Source organism: Aedes aegypti, chromosome 3 (assembly GCF_002204515.2).
Source record: "Aedes aegypti strain LVP_AGWG chromosome 3, AaegL5.0 Primary Assembly, whole genome shotgun sequence".
Taxonomy (NCBI): domain Eukaryota; kingdom Metazoa; phylum Arthropoda; class Insecta; order Diptera; family Culicidae; genus Aedes; species Aedes aegypti.
In genome coordinates, this window is record NC_035109.1 from 95,330,722 (window position 1) to 95,349,897 (window position 19,176).

General features: G+C 39.0%; 3 protein-coding genes and 1 long non-coding RNA gene across 4 annotated transcripts; 1 reads left to right on the forward strand and 3 right to left on the reverse strand.

The window, feature by feature from the left end:
* Positions 1 to 410: 410 nt before the first annotated feature.
* Positions 411 to 1,096, reverse strand: LOC110678436. The gene is made up of 2 exons (XR_002501607.1): positions 849 to 1,096; positions 411 to 784 (listed from the first exon to the last, which is right to left on the reverse strand). It is a non-coding gene; the product is annotated as an uncharacterized LOC110678436 (long non-coding RNA).
* A 133-nt stretch (positions 1,097 to 1,229) lies between these two features.
* LOC5570981 (putative serine protease K12H4.7) lies at positions 1,230 to 2,878 on the forward strand. Its single transcript, XM_001659385.2, has 2 exons — positions 1,230 to 1,592; positions 1,656 to 2,878. The coding sequence occupies exons 1-2, from the start codon at positions 1,285 to 1,287 to the stop codon at positions 2,749 to 2,751; spliced, it is 1,404 nt and encodes a 467-aa protein (XP_001659435.2). The 5' UTR covers positions 1,230 to 1,284; the 3' UTR covers positions 2,752 to 2,878.
* A 12,434-nt stretch (positions 2,879 to 15,312) lies between these two features.
* On the reverse strand, positions 15,313 to 16,998 carry LOC5570980 (putative serine protease K12H4.7). Its single transcript, XM_001659386.2, has 2 exons — positions 16,526 to 16,998; positions 15,313 to 16,461 (listed from the first exon to the last, which is right to left on the reverse strand). The coding sequence occupies exons 1-2, from the start codon at positions 16,930 to 16,932 to the stop codon at positions 15,366 to 15,368; spliced, it is 1,503 nt and encodes a 500-aa protein (XP_001659436.2). The 5' UTR covers positions 16,933 to 16,998; the 3' UTR covers positions 15,313 to 15,365.
* A 279-nt stretch (positions 16,999 to 17,277) lies between these two features.
* On the reverse strand, positions 17,278 to 18,892 carry LOC5570979 (putative serine protease K12H4.7). Its single transcript, XM_001659387.2, has one exon. It carries the CDS (start codon positions 18,837 to 18,839, stop codon positions 17,340 to 17,342), a length of 1,500 nt encoding a protein of 499 aa, XP_001659437.2. The 5' UTR covers positions 18,840 to 18,892; the 3' UTR covers positions 17,278 to 17,339.
* Between the last annotated feature and the right edge of the window lie 284 nt (positions 18,893 to 19,176).

Genomic DNA, 19,176 nt, shown 5'->3' on the forward strand with positions numbered 1-19,176 from the left:
AGGAAATGGTACAAAAACATGTTCGGGAAATTCGCATTCGGGAAAATGGTTTTCGGGAAGATGTTGAACAATTGTATTTTTGTTTGATTTGAAACATAATGAGTAACATTCTTGTTTAAATTACAAAATATGTTGTTTCAATTTTGTTCAGTGTAGAAGGAAAAGTGTTATCCTTTTTGTTATTTCAATTACTAATCAGCCGAAATTGTGACATATTTTGTTGGACAAAAATCTCTTACTGCGTAACATAATCTGCAACAACTTCGTTGTAATCCACTGGTCGGGTTTCTTCGTTTCTGACGCGAGTGCAATCCCGTTTATCCTTTAAGTGTTTTAGTTTAAGACTTAAAAATACTATTTTTTCAAAACTGATCTGTTGTCAACTTTTTTTTCTCATAAAAATAAACTACTGCGTTATTGCTCGGTTTATTTAGAACAAAAAATATCAGTACCATTTTACCGATACTGACTGCTAGAATGCGTAGGATGCGTAAAATCGGTACTCAACAAAAGTAGTCGGTATCGGAGACCCTAATTTGAACCAAAAGAATGTTCCATTAAATTTTGATTAAAATTCGAGGTAGATGTAATGTAGGATGAAACATTGGTGCCGTTCGCAAAGATACTCGGTCCGTCAAGTATTGTTGGGTCTCTCCCAAAAATGTTACATTTTGAGATTGGCTACAGCTCCTGGTAATGACGCTTTTCAATAAACTCTACAATCGCTCCAAATAATACAGCAAACCTAAAAACAGTACAATCAATCGTTTCACATGTACATCAGCTGAAAATGTGTAAAACATGCCATTATTAGGATTAATCATCCCGTGTGAATGATAAGGACCTACGTATAGCAAAGTGTGGTGATTGTCCATCCGTTATTGGTAGCCTCCTACTGAGCGATAATCATAAAAAGATTGGGTCAGCCATACAGGTGTCGATTTATGTAACAACTTATTGTACGTCCGTTTGAAACATTTCACGTAGATATTGGTCTCAATTGAGGAGAAATTTTAACCTATTGTTGACTACATAGGCTTTACTACCACCTCAGATCCTTCTCACGCAAGCAATTCCAATTATCATGACGGAACGCTCATACGGGTGTATTTATAGCAGCAGATAAAGCTTCTAATCGACATTGAACCCACCGAGAACCCTTGATACCTGCGCGTATCGAGATGCGATTAGGTTGATCTACGGCCGCGGAAGCTATATAAGCATGTCATCTAGCTCTAGGTCACATTTGGTTTCTGTAATTGCTACCCGAAAGTGCTGTTCACCATGATTACGAGGTCGGTTATCTTGCTGGCCGTTTTGTTGGCCGTAGCCAACGGAATGGTCCGCGAAGCTTGGTTCGAGACCAAGGTTGATCACTTCAACCCACGTAACGTCGATACGTTTTCGATGCGGTACTACTCCAACGATGAGCACTCCTACCCAAAGGGACCCATCTTCGTCATCGTTGGATCGAATGGACCCATTGAGACCCGCTATCTGAGCGAGGGTCTGTTCTACGATGTGGCATACCTGGAGGGAGCTTTCCTGTTCGCCAACGAGCACCGATACTTCGGACACAGTCTGCCGGTTGAGTGAGTATTTCAGAGGTTGGTATTTGATTGATAATTAATTCATCAACTACCTCTCATTCACAGTGATGCATCTACGAATAACTTGGATTTCCTGACCATCGACCAGGCCCTTGCTGATTTGGCTGCGTTTGTCCACCATATTAAGCATGAAGTCGTACGCAACCCAGAAGCCAAGGTTATCCTGATGGGCTACGGTTATGGCGGAAGTTTGGCCACTTGGTTCCACCAGCAGTTCCCCCATCTTACCAACGGTGTGTGGGTATCCAGTGGAACCGTTGAAGCTGATTTCGACCTGACCGGTTACATGGAATCGCTGGGTGAAACCATTGGCGAATTCGGCGGACGAGGCTGTTATGGTACCATCTTCTCTGGATTCCGTGTGGCCCAGAACTTGATTGCCATGGATCGCGCAGACGTGTTGAACGAACAGTTCAATCTGTGCGAAGCCTTGGACACCGACGACGTGATGGACTCCACTGCTTTCCTTTTGGGACTTCAACGGGCTATTGAAGACGAAATGATGCATCTGCGCAATACTCAATCTACCACTGATATGTGCGGTATTATCGATAACGAAGAGGATACCATCGAAAACAGTCTGCTGGCTTTGGGCAATTGGTTCGCTGAGGAGCATCAGTTTGAAACCTGCGTTGATCTCAGCTTCGAAGCTTTCATGGCACCTTACATGGATACTGACTTTGACGACAGTGACCTCCAGGCTGGACACCGCCAGCGTCTGTATCTGCAGTGCACCGGAACCGGATTCTTCGCCACTTCGGATTCGTTCTACCAACCATTCGGAGATCAGATCGATTCGGACTTCTACGTGGAAGTGTGCCGTCATGCCTTCGGAGATTGGATCAATGAGGACTTGATCCGTGCCCAGGTTTTCCGAACGAATGTTCGCTTCGGTGGCAAGCAACCGGAAATCGACAACGCTCACTTCACCCACGGAGACATCGATCCGATGATGGTGACCGGTATTGTGGAAGATCTGAACGAAGAAGCCGAGGCTACGGTGATCCCGAACACATTCCACGCTCCGGATCTGGAGTCGATCGACTATGTGTACGATTCTCCTGAATTGATCGCTGCCAAGGAACACACGCGCAACCTGATCGATCTGTGGATCTTCGAGGATTTCGATCCGATTGTGTAAATAGGTGATAAATATGCGTTGGGTGATTTCGCTCCCATTCGTATCAATAGTTGATAAAATTGTACGGTGGTAAAGTTTAGCAATCCGCCTAATAAATATTTACTAGGATTTTCTAACTCAAAACAAAGGTGATGTTTTATTGGAGGTACGAACTCTGGAAAGTACGATCTAACTCGAGTGTTTTATAACGTATCAAATTCTTGAAATGGTAATGCTCCATACTCTTGAATTCCCACTATTATCGCAAGTAATAAAAATACTTTTAAAGATGTCTTAAAGATATTTCAGAGATACGATCAAAAATTTAGCAACATCCATAGCCCTTCAAAAGCATAAACATAGATGACCGTACAATTCGTAGTTGCTATCCCGTGATTGACTAGAACAATCGAAATTGCACAGAGAACCAATGAACGGGGCATGGGATTAGCTAACCATTCTCGATGTGCACAATTCGAGAGCTCAAAATATAATGATGTCAATAACAGCGCCGGCCACGTCCTTACGATCATCGAGGAGGGAAAGGGATGTTAGTGTGACTACCGTTGTTACTAGAGACCAGGGTTCTGAATTATCGTATCAATGATGCGAAATCTACGATTTTTCGCACGTAAGGAGAATGCTTTTTCGCTTCCTCACGTGAATATCTTTTTTCGCTCACACTTATATTCCCTAGAGTTACGATGGAGGATAACCGAAAATCTTTCCACTCCGGAGATAATTTCTTTTTCACCCCATCATATTCTCGCTCACCAACTTCTCCCGAGAATTATCACTATGTGGATAAACAAAAACTGGTGCCGCCGACGGGATTCGAACCTACAACATTGCTAAGAACAGCCGCGATGCGTGCACGCTAACCATGCTACCACATCAACTTGACGAAAGCAGCAGTTAATTTGATGCATAAAACCAACTGCTGCTTGTGGTGATGGACACATGAAAAGTTCTCCATGGAGAGGAGAATGATAAAATAAAATTCTCACAGCTGGGAGTTGTGCCATTATCTATTTTCGCTTTGTTTTGTAGACGGATAATTTCGCAAGGCAGCTTTTCGCTGAAAATTGTGGTGATGGAGAAATCCATTATCGTGAGAGTGAGTAAAAATTCAGAAGCTTGCTAGAGACCGAGATCACCTCTGCATCTCCACAGTTGTCACAGGAAGGGTTTTTGTTAGTTGAAAGGGTTGAAAAGGTACATGATCAGAATTCACCTTGGTAAGTGATGCGACTGCATATAGTGTTATAAAAATAGTATTATAAAACTATAAAATTCATCACATTTTCGAATAATACACAGGTACTATAGGCACTTATATATTACCCCAAAGGCAAAAACTATGAAAATTTACTATCAAGAAAATTCGTGACAGAAGCAAATTTGCGACTCACAATCCATAGCCTTTCAAAACTACACAAACAAGACATGAATACCATAGAAGACTAATCTGACGCACACTACAGTAGGTTCTCAAGACTACATTTCAAGAATATCCTAAATGTTGAAAGTTTTGTTCGAGTACATTAGGAAACAAAATGAAAATTACTGAAGACGTGTTTCACAATATGACTGAATGACTTTATGTAAGGGAAAATTGAGACAAAAATGTGTTTTTAAGATATATCGAACAAAAAATGTAATTTTACATGCTTAACCTTCATAATTCATTAAGGTGAAGATGAATCGAAGCCAAACCTCAAATTGTCAAGAGCACGAATCTGGAGAACCAAACAATCGTTTAAGCAGCTGGTGGTTTAATTGGTGACCAATCGATTAGGTTTTCAGCTCAAACGGATGTTTGGTTCTCCAGATTTGTGCTCTTGAATATTTGAGGTTTGGCTTCGGTACATCTTCACCTTAAGAATACGTTACACAATATGGATTTAGGGTCAAAAATGATCACGACTTTGAAATGCTCTCAAAAATTAATTTTCGAATCCATTTTCATTCCTACAGCTTTATAAGAAAGATACGAAACCCTAGAAGTTGGTAAATGCTGGGCATGGTGGTGGTAGGTCATTTGGCATAAAGTCGTTTGGCATAAAGCCGTTTGGCATAAAGTCGTTTGGCGTAATGAGTCTGAAACCAAGGATTTCTCAAGATGACATTCATTTTTACGTTTCTATTGAATCTTTCTGATGACATCAGGCTGGTTTTGGAGTCAATTGTTACAAAATGAAACTCATATGCTCTTGAATAAACTAACTGTGAATAGAGATTCTCAAATCGCTTAGTTATTCATACCCGGTTCCGGAAACCCGGAACATCCGAAAATTAAGTTTCCATCGCAGTTCTGTATATGTTATTCACATTGGTACTATTCGGTTGATGGATATTTTGGCATATTTTTTTTTCTGTAATAAGAAAGCAATTATCGGAGCACATTCCCTGAAAAATTCGGTTCAGTATGGTCCATGTGGAACCGGTTCCTGGAGTCCCGGGAGGTGCCCAATCTGGACAATTTGATGAAATTACTCAGATTAGAACCCTAAAACCAAATGAATTGTGTCCAATTCTTTACGTTTTTTTATGTTTGGATGTATTTTACCAACAGAATAAATGGAACGTTATTCTGGTCCTTTTAGAGCACCGGAATGGCCACCGAGAAACCCGTAATATGGGACCACAAAGTTTTAGCACCAAAAATAGGCATGCGACGGCTCAATTTTCATGATTTTGAATCCCTGTGACTCTGCTAGTTCAATTATTGATGAATGACCACTTTGGTTCTTCTGGCTCACCAAAATAATCCAGGAATGGCCACCGGAAGTACCCGTATTGTGGGACATTTCTGTTTTTGTACCAATACTAGACATGCGACGGCTCATGCTTCATGATTTAGAATATCTGTGACTGTTCTAGTTCAATTGTTGATAAATGGCCACTTTGGTTCTTCTTTTCTTTTTTCTTCTGGCTCTGTCCCAGTGGGGACGCCTGCTTCTCAGCTTAATGTTCTTATGAGCACTTCCACAGTTATTAACTGAGAGCTTACTATGCCAATGACCATTTTTGCAAGCGTATATCTTGTGGCAGGTACGAATATACTCTATGCCCTGGGAAGTCGAGAAAATTTCCAACACGAAAAGATCCTCGACCGGTGGGATTCGAACCCACGACCCTCAGCTTGGTCTTGCTGAATAGCTGCGCGTTTACCGCTACGGCTATCTGGGCCCTGAACTTTGATTCTTCTGGGCCACCGAAATAACCCAGGAATGACCACCGGAGATGCCCGTATTGTGGGTTATTTCAGTTTTTGTACCAAAACTAGGTATGCGACGGCTCAATCTTTATGGGTTTGAATCCCCGTGACTTTGCTAGTTCAATTATTTATCAATGACCACTTTGGTTCTTCTGGGCCACCGAAATAACCAGGAAGGACCACCGGAGATGCCCGTATTGTGGGACATTTCAGTTTTTGTACCAAAACTTTGCATGCGACGGCTCATTCTTCATGATTTTGGATACTTGTGACTTTTCTAGTTCAATTATAGATTAATGATCACTCTGACTGATAGTGACCGAAAATAAAACCGTCCGTAGACACAAAAGTCATTTGTGAAAAATAATGGAATCGTTCTGGTGAGCTTCGATCCCACGACCCCCAATACGCTACCCGACTATGGGTGCATATCAAAATAATATCAGCTTCTGTTATCATAATATGAAGATTTTATCGAACATTTGCAACTTTTTCGATTTTCCATACAAAATGACCCACTTCGGTAAGCTAGATCTCAGTTATTTATGGACCAATTCGAATGAATTATTCATAAAACGTCAAACATAACTTGAATTTTCGAACAATTATTCCAACCACCAGTGTAAATGTAATAACGATTTAACTAATATAAAATTTTCGAAGAAAAATTCAAAACTATTTATCTCAAAATTTGATAGCCATACACAAAAACTGTCTTCAGCAAACTTGTTCAACTCGTCAAAATCTACAACTTTACTGAAGATATCCTGAAGCTATTCCTTCAATGTGCCTACTTATGTGAATTATAAAAAATCGTCAAAATATTGACTTTAGTCAAACCGCTGCTTTCAAACTCGTGATTGGAAAAATCACCCAAAAATTTATGTCAAAATTCAAGTTATATCTGATGTTCTGTGAAAATTTCATTCAAGTCGGTCCATAAATAACTGAGATCTAGCTTATCAAAGTTTTAAATATGTGAATAATAGGATATTATTTAGAACATAGTTTAAATATGATGTAAGAATAACTAGTTTAACGATAAATGCAATTAACCGTGATAGCTTTACAAAAATAACACCGGTTCTGTTTTACGTTTTAGATAGTACTAGAATCCTTTATATTAGCATCTTTTCCAAGAGCCTTTCGACTTCTCCGATTGCTTTGAAGTTTAGGTCAACCGATCTAATACATATTAGTATTATACATGTATATGTTAAGTCAATATATAGCACAAAGATGTTCATTTTGTATGGAAAATCGAAAAAGTTGCATATGTTTTGTCCAATACTGTAGGTTGTTACAATTTTGATGCAGGATGTTGTTGAAATAACTAAATTTATAACAAACAGTTCTATGCATTGTAACATGAATACCGTCAAGCTACCATTTAAGAAAAAAAATGCACTTCAAAAAATTATATAACCTTTTCAAATAATTTGAAGCGTACTCAAATACCACTTCGTAGCGTGCAATTATATAATAATTCAGGGAAAAATCTAAAACTAGTGATGCATTACCGAAAAATACTCAAAAATTATGTTTGAAAATGTCATGTTAAGGTCGCCTCGTACCGTTCTATGTCACCATTTACCGTGCACACTAGTGCAATCTCATTATCAAACAGATTTCACATGATTTTGACTACATAAACTAGGTTTTTCAAAATGCTTTCACGGTGCTCCCCTGATCATTATTATCAGAAAATAATCTCCATCAAATCTGTGCTCACCAGTCGTTTTCAATAGTTGAGGTGCAAGTCTGGGCGAAATTTAAAAAAAAAAAATCGTAGGGCCCGTTTTGAATTACGCCCTTTTGATTGTACTTGTCCACAATTTCAAAGGAAATCTGGGATATTTAAACAGATTTTTATTGGTCGTGATTATTAGAAGAAATGTACCATCAAAATTTGGTGTTTTAAGTTATTTGTAACTTCTAGGTGGAGTTTTGATTGAGAACATCAACAAAATTAGGAGGCACGCCCTTTTGGAGGTTTAACCATTGACGACACTAATTTTGAGTATATAAATTAGGCATTACAATTTGAAGGTATTGTACGTTCAAATGTTTTCAATGACATATTGATTTCACATGCCGCAAAAGTATTTCAGAATTGTCTGATTGTTCATAGGCTCAAGTGATATAAGGCATTACGGAGCTCATTTCATCCTGTAACCAAATTAGTTTTTATACAACAATAATCTGGATAGTTTGGTGAAGCAATGAAGGCATGATTCCTATTATTGAATATGCAATCCATGTTGTATATCGAAGCGTAAATTGACGTCAAGAATACTTTTGAATTTGAGTTTTCGGTTATGGATAGCGGGGTATGTAATAAAATCAATTTACGGAGCGGGAAGAAGCGATACAAAATAGAAAAAAATAATGCAATGTGTAGAACATCCGTTATTATTCCGTTTATTGGAATAATCGTAGCACTTACAGCGCTTAATTTGAAATATTTGTCTTTGTCACATATGAAAAAATTGTTAAGCAAAGTATGATTTATTTTGGTTTGTTTTCACTGGTTATAGCAGCGGGCGAGTCCTAAATTCACAGGCACAGTTTGCGATAAAAAAAAATAAGTTTATAGATAAATCATCAGTATGTAGAGGATTCAAAATCTGTTATAGTACAAAGATTAGCAGGTTGAACACGGCTACATAACAATTCAAGGTTTTCTATTAACATAAACTGATAGTTAAGTCTTTTTAAAGTTATACCCCTCTGAATCCCATTACTCCAAATACCATGAACCTGAAGACCATAACCTCGTGTTCCAGTTCCTAGAATGGCATTAATTAGAGTTCCATTATCACCGGGCCATGTCATTCAAGATAATTATAAATTCGGGATAATATCATTCAGAGTGAAGACTCTCGGGTTAATAACATTTGGAAAAATAATTTCGGGGTTATGTGGTAGAATCTTTCCAAGAGAGGTTCGATTTGAGTTTCGATTTTTAGGAGAGACAAGTAAAATTGAGCTCTGCGATATAACGTAGTATAACGATTATAAAATCAAAGAATACAAACAATACCAAAAAATTATCACTTTTCTTGAACGTATTTCAAGTTTTGAGGCTTACTCTTCACGAGTTGGCTTGATAATGGGTTGATTGAATTATACAATTCTTTTATTATTGTATTTATCCAGGACTCTTGTCTGTGAGATCGAAAAGACCGGGAAAGGCAGAGGTAAAATTATAGATTTGTTGAAAATCTGAATGTTCTAATATATGCTACAAATGATCACATGAGCATTGATAGTGGTCTAAAGTGCCATATTTTGGCCAATAGTGCATTACTCAGCAATAGGAGTTTAAGTTCTGGGGCAGTACAAAGTTAGCCAGAACAGTCGCTTCCTCTTGGGTTCTAACAATAATTTATGACAAATAATAACATTACAAAATTGGTTCCGTATTGCCTTATATCGCTTGAGCCCATCAGTCAATTGTGAAATGTGGGAATGGTAATAGTAGTAGGCTTGACTTTTCGCGAAAATCACGTGGCTCTTCCAGTACAGTAGTTCAAAAACGTGAATCTCATCAAGTAGCCTATGTTGGGTGCGCGAATTTTCTAAATCATGAGTGTCATTGAAGGCTCTAAATGTGGGAAATGCAGCGGGAAATAGAATATTTTTCTACAGTAATTCTGGGTTGCCCTTAGCAACGGGTGTTTTGCTATTTTCAAGGAATTTTGCCTACAGCAGCGATGGGCGTGAGTTTCACTGGCTTCGCTGACTGTGATTGGCTTTGCTTGGCTACTGTAGAGTGAATTTCAAAAAAATTTCCCAACCCTGGATGTAAGTGCATTGTGTCATTGCAAATATTTGAACATGCTTACCGCTACTAGAATGCTTAATAAATTTATTTAAAATTAGTGATTTTAATAGTTACACTTCAAAAAGGGCGTAGCTCCAAATTTCGACGATCATCTCATACAAAACTGCGACCAGAGGTCACAAGTAACTGAAAAAAAACCTACTTTGAATAAAATTTGGATGGTTTATTTCTTCTGATAATCACGGGCAATAAAAATTTGTTTAAATATCTCAGATTGTCTTTGAAATTGTGGACTAATACGATCAAAAGGGCGTAACTCCAAAACGGGACCTACGATTTTTTTTATTTTGCCCAGACATGCACCTTTACTATAGAAAACGACTGGTGAGCACAGATTTGATGGAGAATTTTTTCTGATAATAACGGTCAGGGGAGCACCGTGGTTTTGATGATGATGATGATTATTTAGCCACCATCAGCGCAAGGATTACCTATGGCTGCAGAATCATACCGGGATGGTATGATCTACCTGAAGGATTGTTGTAGCAGGGATAGTTAATATCTTTGAAGACCTTTGGAAGACAACACTAAGGCTGTTTTCTCATGACAAAAGGCTGGCGACCCCACGCACTTTCATCCAGTCAACAGTTCAATTAACTCCCTTAGGCTACCCCTCCCCAATACCCAATATATAGTAATATATCATACATAGTGTTATTAAAGTATCTTACCGTATGAATAAAACGAAATGGTAAAATAGAAACTAATGAAAAAAAAAGTAACAATGTAATGGATAAAACAAGAAGGAAGGAATTTAAGGCTTTTAGAAACCGCTAATAATAAAGGAACAATGAAAAACACTTATCTGCTTTTGAACAATGAAAGATGTGCCAGCCAGCAAACCGACGACTTGAAAATTCCTACAATTCCAGCTGCCGCCACTTTTTTCCTGCACGACACGGCAATTTTCTTTACCACGAAAAAATCTGCTGTCAAATCACTGCCAGAGCGAGTAAGCGCACGTCCGATCGTTACGACTACTGCGATCCCAATTGAGGGGAGCACCGTGGCTTTGTGACAAAAACTACTTAATTTCATCAGGTTTATCTTATTTTGCTGACAAAAGAATAATTTGTAAAAAATGTATGAATATTCTGTAGGAATTTGTATATGTGCACGATGAATGGAGGCCGCACGGTGACTGGTGACTTAACGGTATAACAAAATGTGTTTTAAATCTATCAAAAACATAACAAGTCAATTTATAATTTTTGATACAAAGTATCAACATTATAACACTGTATAATATACGCGGTAACTCAATCTGTATAATAATCGCGGTAACGATCTTTTTGATCAATTACATGAAAATTCTAACACAATACGATATTCCGTGCAAAAGATAGAAACATATATGGTTTTAATCAATTACATATCTAAAAATTCTAATAAAACTTAATATTCGGTGCAAAAGATAAAAAAATGTATGTTTCAATATAAAACAAGCAATTTAAAGTCGCACCAAGTTACGTTTTAATCACTTGCAATAAGTCACTAATTAAGATTATAACATTTTTTTATTTATTATTGAGACATTAAGCCCTAGGCTGGTTTATCTCATGATTATAACATTTTATTACTACTTGGTTGGTTTTACAAACCCAAGAGATTTTTCTTTCATTCTTCTCAAATAAAACATATATATTTTGCTCGATTCAAAAACTAAAGTTGAATAAAATGCACAGATGTGTATTTAATTTTATTATAAAACTGTTTAAATAAACAAAAATAAATATATTCAAAATAAATATAACACAATATGATATATTTTTGTTTCAATATTTTCTGTGGATAACGGGGTCTGACATAATTATTTCATAATAAGATATACACTCCCGTGCATAAGTTTGGGTACACCCCCTAAAAAACATGCGAAAGTGTTTAGTCCATATCTCTGTGATCACACGTCCAATTGAAACTCTCTAAGCCACGTTCGAAAGGCAAAGAGTTATTCTTACTTCGTATGTATTTTGCAAAAAAACATTTTTTTAACTTTGTATACTAAATTTTTACTGGAAGTTGTGACATTTTTCAAAAAACACACTGAAAAAACATATCTAATTTCCTCAGCATTGGATCGACCAAAATTTTAAATCAAAGTGTCATTAGAATATATTCTTTGAAGAGCACTCACGAAATTTTTGTGGAAAAATCTGAAAAGTATTCAAAATCAATGAAACAATCAGTCAATTCATCGTGCAAAAGTTTGGGCTCACCCCTCAGTATGGTGTATCGTGCAAAAGTTTGGGTTCACCTGAACTTTCTTAAATCTGTGAAATCTCAAACCAATCATGTACGCGCCATTATTTGCAATCAAAAAAGGTTTAAACTATTAAAATCGGTTGAAAAATTGCAGAGGTATTGAAAAAAAGGATGTGCGTGCGGCTCAGGTGAACCCAAACTTTTGCACGATAACTTGACTGACTGTTTCATTGATTTTGAATACTTTCCAGATTTTTCCGCAAAAATTTGGTGGGGTCTCTTCAAAGAATATAAGATTACGATTCTAATGACACTTTAATTTAAAATTTTGGTCGATTCAATGCTGAGGAAATTGAATATGATTTTCAGTGTGTTTTTTTGGAAAATGTAACAACTTTAAGTAAAAATTTAGTACACAAAATTCAAAAAATGTTTTTGGAAAAATACATACGAAGTAAGAATAACTCTTTGCCTTTCGAATGCGGCTTAAAGAGTTTCAAATGGACGTGTAATCACAGATATATGGACAAAACACTTTTGTATGTTTTTGAGGGAGTGAACCCAAACTTTTGCACGGGAGTGTACATTAGGGTGCGGCTTATTTTTCAAAAGTTCTCAAAACCAAAAATTCGTGTGCTCTACTGAATTTTAATCACAAAGAGAAACCTCAAAATATGAGCCAAAAATATCAACATTTAGAGGTGGCGCAAGCGTCTTGAAGGTGAATTTTCAGGTTATGAAAAATGACCTTCAGTGAAGTAAACATAACTTTTTTAAATTTCAACCGATTTTGTAACTTTTAGCATCAATACTTTCAAAATTGAATTTATGAGAACTTTATAGAACATCAAATCTGTCTAAAATCAAAAATAGTTTTAGTTAAAAGTAATTTATTCCAAATTTTTCCTCATTTTTCTAAAAATTTCAACTTCGCTTCAACCATAACTTTATGATTACTCAACCGATTTCAAATCTTTTTACATGATTCTTTAACGAAAAATGCCAGTTTTTTCAATTTTTTGCCAGTTCAATATTATCTCTAAAGCTGAAACTGTTTTTTCGCATTTGTTAAACCTTTGTGAATGACTTTGCAACAATTTTTGAATAATTTTGAAACAAAAATATGTTTGCATATGTTAAAAATATATGCACTATTCAACTCGTAATTAAGGCAAGATGCTTTATAAATTTAGGTTTTATTGAAAAAAAGCAGTTTCCGGCGAAAAAACTTAAATAATCAATAGAAATTTGATTTTTTCATTGAAACATCATGTTTTTGGGTAGTTTTTGTTGAATAACTAAATCAAACGTATTTTTTAGAAAAATGTGTTGTATGAACAGTTTAAAAACAACTAAATTTGCTTCAAAAACATGGAAAAAGATTCGGAATTGATTGAGTAATTATGAAGTTATGGTCAAACAAAAATGATTTTTTCAGTAAAATGAGGAAAAATTTGGATAAAGTATTTTTAACTAAGACTAGTTTTGATTTTAGACAGATTTGATGTTCTACAAAGCTTTTACAAATTTACATTTGAAGGTATTTATGCTAAAAGTTTCAAAATCGGTTGGAAAATAACAAAGATATATTTGTTTCACTGAAGGTTATTTTTCATAACTTGAAAATCCACCTCCAAGACGCTTCCGTCACCTCTAAATGTTAATATTTTTGGCTCATATTTTGGAGTTTCTCTTCTAATGTGATTGGAATTTAGTTGAGCACACGAATTTTCGGTTTTGAGAACTTTTGAAAAATAAGCCGCACCCTAGTGTACAAATAATATTCTGATAAAATTTTATTATATTTTTGTTTTGTACCTCTAGTTGGGTAGACTGGGCGCGTTAATCGACTACGCCACAGAACGGGTAACGATTCTACAGCGTCGTCGGCCAACCTGAAACCTGAGGACCTGAGTGGACATTTACTTTTTATTGTGTGAGAAAAGTCACATGTCCGAAAACCTGGAAGATTGAGCCGTCGAATGTCTTGTTATGGAACAAAATCTGAAATGTCCCATAATAGAGATAACACCGGTGGTCATTCTGGAGTTTTTCATTCGTAACCATTATCCAGAGTGGTCATTCACTTATAATTAAGTTAGAAGAATAAATTGAATTGCATTAGCAAAGTCACTGGGATTCAAAATCATGAAGATTGAGTCATTGCATGCCTACTTTTGGTACTAAAGCTTTGTTGTCCCATATTACGGGTTTCCCTGTGGCCATTCCGGTGCTCAAAAAGGACCAGAATAACCATCCATTCATCCTTTTGGCAAAATACATCCAAACATGAAAAATCGTAAAGAATTGGGCACAATTCATTTGGTTTTGGGGCATAAATCTGAGTAATTTCATCGAATTGTCCAGATTGGCCACCTTTCGGAACTCCAGAAACCGGTTCCGCATGAACCATACTGGACCGAATTTTTCAAGCCGGCAATTAATTTCTCATTACAAATAAAAAATATGCCCAAATATCCATCAACCGAATAGTACCGATGTGAATACATAGAAAAAACTGCGGTGGAAAGTTACTTTTCAGATGTTCCGGGTTTCCGGAATCTGGTATGAATAACTAAGTGATTTGATAATCTCTATTCACAGTCCACGTGAATACCTATTCAACAATATGAGGACGGTTCAGATTACTTGTTTAGTTACGAAACTACAGGATGTCAAAGTAAGGGTCTCTAAAGGGACTTTTTTTCAGATGTAGCTGGTTCCCGGTGGTCAAAGTAACCAAATCCGGATCTCCGGGAGGGGCTAGAGTGTGCTTCATTTAAGCCCAAGAGAACAAAATTCGGCCAACACACTGATTTTTGCGAGCTGTTTGAACTTTCGAAACGCATACGACCCCAAGTCACAATTTGTAACTTTTTTATGGAAGCTCCCGTAGAGGTCATTCAAAACTTTTGTTTCCGCAAAAACAAAATTTCCCACAAAAAAATTATTGTCAGAAAATTTCAAATTGCCAGGTTATTTTAATCAAAAGTTACATTGATTTGAATTTTGAAATGGGTCGAAAAAGCCCCAAGGTCCTTACTAAGGATAAAGAAGTAAAATCGATTCAAAAATATAAGAAAATATTTCTTGGATAACTTTACCTCGACGTTGAACTCAAAAGTTTATAGATCACAGTTGTTTGATCTTGCGTAAGTTTGAATTGCAATGAAAAAGATTATGAAAACGATCGAAAGAACATCCCCTTATATTGCAATCAAGTCAATCATAATCTCAATCGACCTGCAATTGAGAATAGATCAAAGGCTTTCGATTAATAGTTAATATTGTCCAAACAGAGACAAACAACGGCTTAAGCACAAGCTACAACTTTATTAAATTTTTCTATACCATTCGACTACGAATTTACTGTCCCTTGTAGGGAATTGCTCTCTGCCAGACCCACAGCTCAACGTACTTGTGGATCAAATGCTTGGCTTCGAGCAGTTCCGGAGAGTTGTAGCCACTGATCGAGTTCAGATCGGGGCTGTTGAAGTAGCCGGGGATCACGATCGCATCGGAAGATGGCTGCTTGTACTCGGTGATGCCAACATCACGAACGGGATCCAGAGCACCGTTGGTGAACAGAACGTTGGAGATTCGGGGGTTCTTACCGCCAAAGTGCATGTTGGTCAAGTGAACTCCATCGGCGACCACCTCACTGGTGACCCAATCGCCAAATACCGATCTGCAGAAGTTCAGGAAGAAATACATGGTGACGCGATAGCCGAACGGTTGATCGGGAGAATCCGCAGTCAGGAACCAGCCGAATTCGGTACAGAACTGGTAGACACGTTGGCGAAGTCCCAAGATGGCGTTCTCTGGATAACCGATTTCTTCGAACTGGTGCGCGGCAACGGTAGTGTCAAAGTCGAAGGGCATACAGTCCAAGTAGTAGTAGAAGTCCTCGATCCAGTTAGCGATCGTGTGCAAGTCGGTAGCCTCGGTACTGTTGTTGAGGTTTTCGCACAGTTCTTCCGTCGTTTCCGTGTCCTGTTCGGACAGAATAGCGCGTTGAAGAGCTTCCTTAACGTTGTAGAAGAAGGTTTCCACATCCAGCATGGTTTCCGTGTCGACACGTTCACAGGTGTTAAACAAGTCAGTAACGGTGTTAGCCAACCCAGCGTCCATCAGGTTCTCGGCCGTACGGAAAGCTCTCCAGATCTGGCTGTAGCATTCATTCGTTCCATAATCTCGGATAAGTTCTCCGATTTCCATGGCGTACTCCTTGAAGTTGAAACGAGCCTCGATCTGTCCGCTGGAAACCCAGGCACCTTCAACCAAATGGGGATAACGTTGACGCATCCACGTGGCAATAGCTCCAGCGTAGCCAGTTCCCAGCAGAATTACTCGTGCATCGTCATCACGAACGACGTTGTGACGCACGTGGTAGATCAGTTCGGCCAGATCCACCATCGCCTGCTCAACGGTCAGATATTGAAGGTTCTCTACAGAGAGGTTGCTATACGGAGATCGAGAAATATTGTTAAAAGTGGTGTTGGATGATAGTCGCTTGTAGGACTTACGGTACTGGGAAGCTGTGTCCGTAGTAGCGGTGCTCGTTGGCAAACATCCATGCGTTTTCGTAGTTGGCGATGTCATGGAAGTGTCCATGTTCAATGTAGTACTGATCCAGTGGCCAGTTACCACCGACGAAGATGAAAATCGGGCCTCCTGGCCGGTAGAACTCATCGTTGGAGTAATACTCAAATTCGAAGGTATCGCGGTTTTGCGGGTTGAAGTGATCCACGCGGGTACGGAACTTGTGTCCAATGGTGTGTGGATTGGTGGACTTGTAACCCTCGGGAACCTGAGGAATCGGGTAGGCCTCCAAAATCTTGTGCGCGATGGGTGCGATCTTGATTGGCTTACGCTCGGCCAGAGCCACTGTCGCCAGTGCCAATAGGGCCACTAAGGTAAGTCGGTTTGCCATACTGTATCGGTCGTTGTACTTTCTTCGACAGCTCGTCAAAGACTGAACTATTTGATTAGCTGAACTTGCAAGGTAAGGCTAGACGTTATAAGATTTTGGGATTTCTGTAGTCATAAATCTTTCTAATCAAGCGATCATATCGGACATGGTCGACAGATGTACCAACTAAGGAACTGATTGTGGCGGATTAATTAAGTGGATTGCACAATACCAACGTAATCAAGATAAGAACGGAAGTTTGGCGATAACCATTATCGCCAAGCTATGCCTGTTACGATGATTTTGGGTATAACCAGGAATTTTTCGGATAAGGTTACTCAATAAACGTGACAGAGCCTGAAGATATACTTTTAAATGTTTTGTATTTCACACTTAACGAAAAATACAACATGTTTTATTTAAATTCTTTATATTGGTACAATTGGTTCCCACAGCCAGCTTTCAATGAACGCATGTACGGTATGCTTAGCTTCGAGCATTTCAGGTGAGTTGTATCCGCTGATCGAGTGAAGATCTTCGCTGCCAAAGTATCCTGGGATGACCGTGGCACCAGAACCGGCCAGGTAGTATTCGGTGATTGAAACGTCTCTGACGGGATCCAAACCACCATTGGTGAAGAACACGTTGGAGATGCGAGGATTTTGACCACCGAAGTGCATATTCGTCAGATGAACCCCGTCGTAAACGACTTGAGAGTTGAGCCAATCACCGTAAACAGCTCTACAGACGTTCAAGAAGAAGTACATGCTGACGCGGTAGCCGAAAGGTTGGTCATGTGAATCTGCAGTCAAGAACCATCCGAATTCCGTGCAAAGTTGATAGGTGCGTTGACGCAGGCCATATACGGCATTTTCCGGAACTTTAGGATCGACGTATTGATGAGCATCGATTGCAGCATCAAAATCGAAAGGCATGCAGTCTAGGAAATCGTAAAATTCGTGAACCCAGTTGGCAATCGTTTGAAGGTCTGTGGCCTCAGTACTGTTGTTCAAACGTTCGCAAAGTTCGTTCGTGGTATCGGTATCCTGTTCGTCCAGAACTCCCCGCTGCAGTGCAGTTTTAACGTGCCAGAAGAAAGTCTCCACGTCCAACATGGTGATGTCATCCGTAACGATTGGTTCACAGGTGTTGAACAGCTCGGACACCGTTGAGCCCAATCCAGCGTCGATCAGGTTTTCAGCGGTACGGAAGGCTCTCCAGATTTGACTGTAGCATTCGTTTGATCCATAATCACGGATGAGTTCTCCGACTTCCTCGGCATATTCCTTGAAGTTAAAGCGAGCTTCGATCTGGCCACTGGAAACCCAAGCGCCTTCAACCAGATGAGGATACCTTTGACGCATCCACGTGGCAATCGCTCCGGAGTAGCCGGTTCCCAGCAAAATAACTCGAGCATTCTGATCACGGACGACGTTTTGCCGCAGGTGGAAGATCCATTCAGCCAAATCTACCATTGTCTGTTCAACGGTCAGGTAACGGAGATTCTCGACCGAGAGGTCTTCAGTTGGCATACTGTTTCCGTAGAACCGGTGCTCATTGGTGAACATCCAAGCATTTTCGTAGAAGGCAATATCGTGGAAGTGTCCATGCTCAAGGAAATACGGAGAGACAGGAAAGTTTCCGCCTACAACTATGAAGATTGGTCCTCCTGGACGGTAGTATTGGTCATTGGAGAAGTACTCAAACTGGAAGGTATCCCTTTTTTGTGGATTGAAGTGGTCGACACGAGTGCGGAACAAGTGTCCGGTGGTCCTTGAATTCTCCGATTTGTACCCTACGGGGATATTGGGCATCGGGTTGGCATTCAAAATCTTATCCACTAAGGACGCAACGGAGATCGGCTTCTTTTCAGCAACCGTCACTGCGGCCAGGGCCAACACGGCCACCAGCACTAATTTATGCACCATGATTACAGACGATATCTTACAACTTCGACGGTTCGAAGAAAACTAATTCGGCTAAATACGGTGGCCGGGCAGGAAATACCATCGGTGCATGATAAATCAAAGGATTTCAATGGATCGTAAAAAGACGATAGATCCCAATCGGGGCGTCGCATACGTCTTGAAATCACAAATAAGTACGGCAGTTATCGAATCGGCTGGCATATTTTGGAACGAGTTTACAAGGTTTGCGCGGGGACCCAACGCAGTTGTAGATAAGCTACTGGCTACTATCGAGATTGGGGAAAACGGTTTGCACACAGGTACTTGGTATTGATAAGGACTGGGGATCACAGTACAG

What these genes read in the sequence shown, in the direction of transcription:
- LOC5570980 (XM_001659386.2), bottom strand. Translation starts at nt 16,932, where the DNA reads ATGGCAAACCGACTTACCTTAGTGGCCCTATTGGCACTGGCGACAGTG. An exon ending in GGACACAGCTTCCCAGTACC is followed by an intron (nt 16,462 to 16,525) that starts GTAAGTCCTACA and finishes ATCTCCGTATAG; the next exon opens with CAACCTCTCTGTAGAGAACC.
- LOC5570979 (XM_001659387.2), bottom strand. Translation starts at nt 18,839, where the DNA reads ATGGTGCATAAATTAGTGCTGGTGGCCGTGTTGGCCCTGGCCGCAGTG.
- LOC5570981 (XM_001659385.2), top strand. Translation starts at nt 1,285, where the DNA reads ATGATTACGAGGTCGGTTATCTTGCTGGCCGTTTTGTTGGCCGTAGCC. An exon ending in GGACACAGTCTGCCGGTTGA is followed by an intron (nt 1,593 to 1,655) that starts GTGAGTATTTCA and finishes TCTCATTCACAG; the next exon opens with TGATGCATCTACGAATAACT.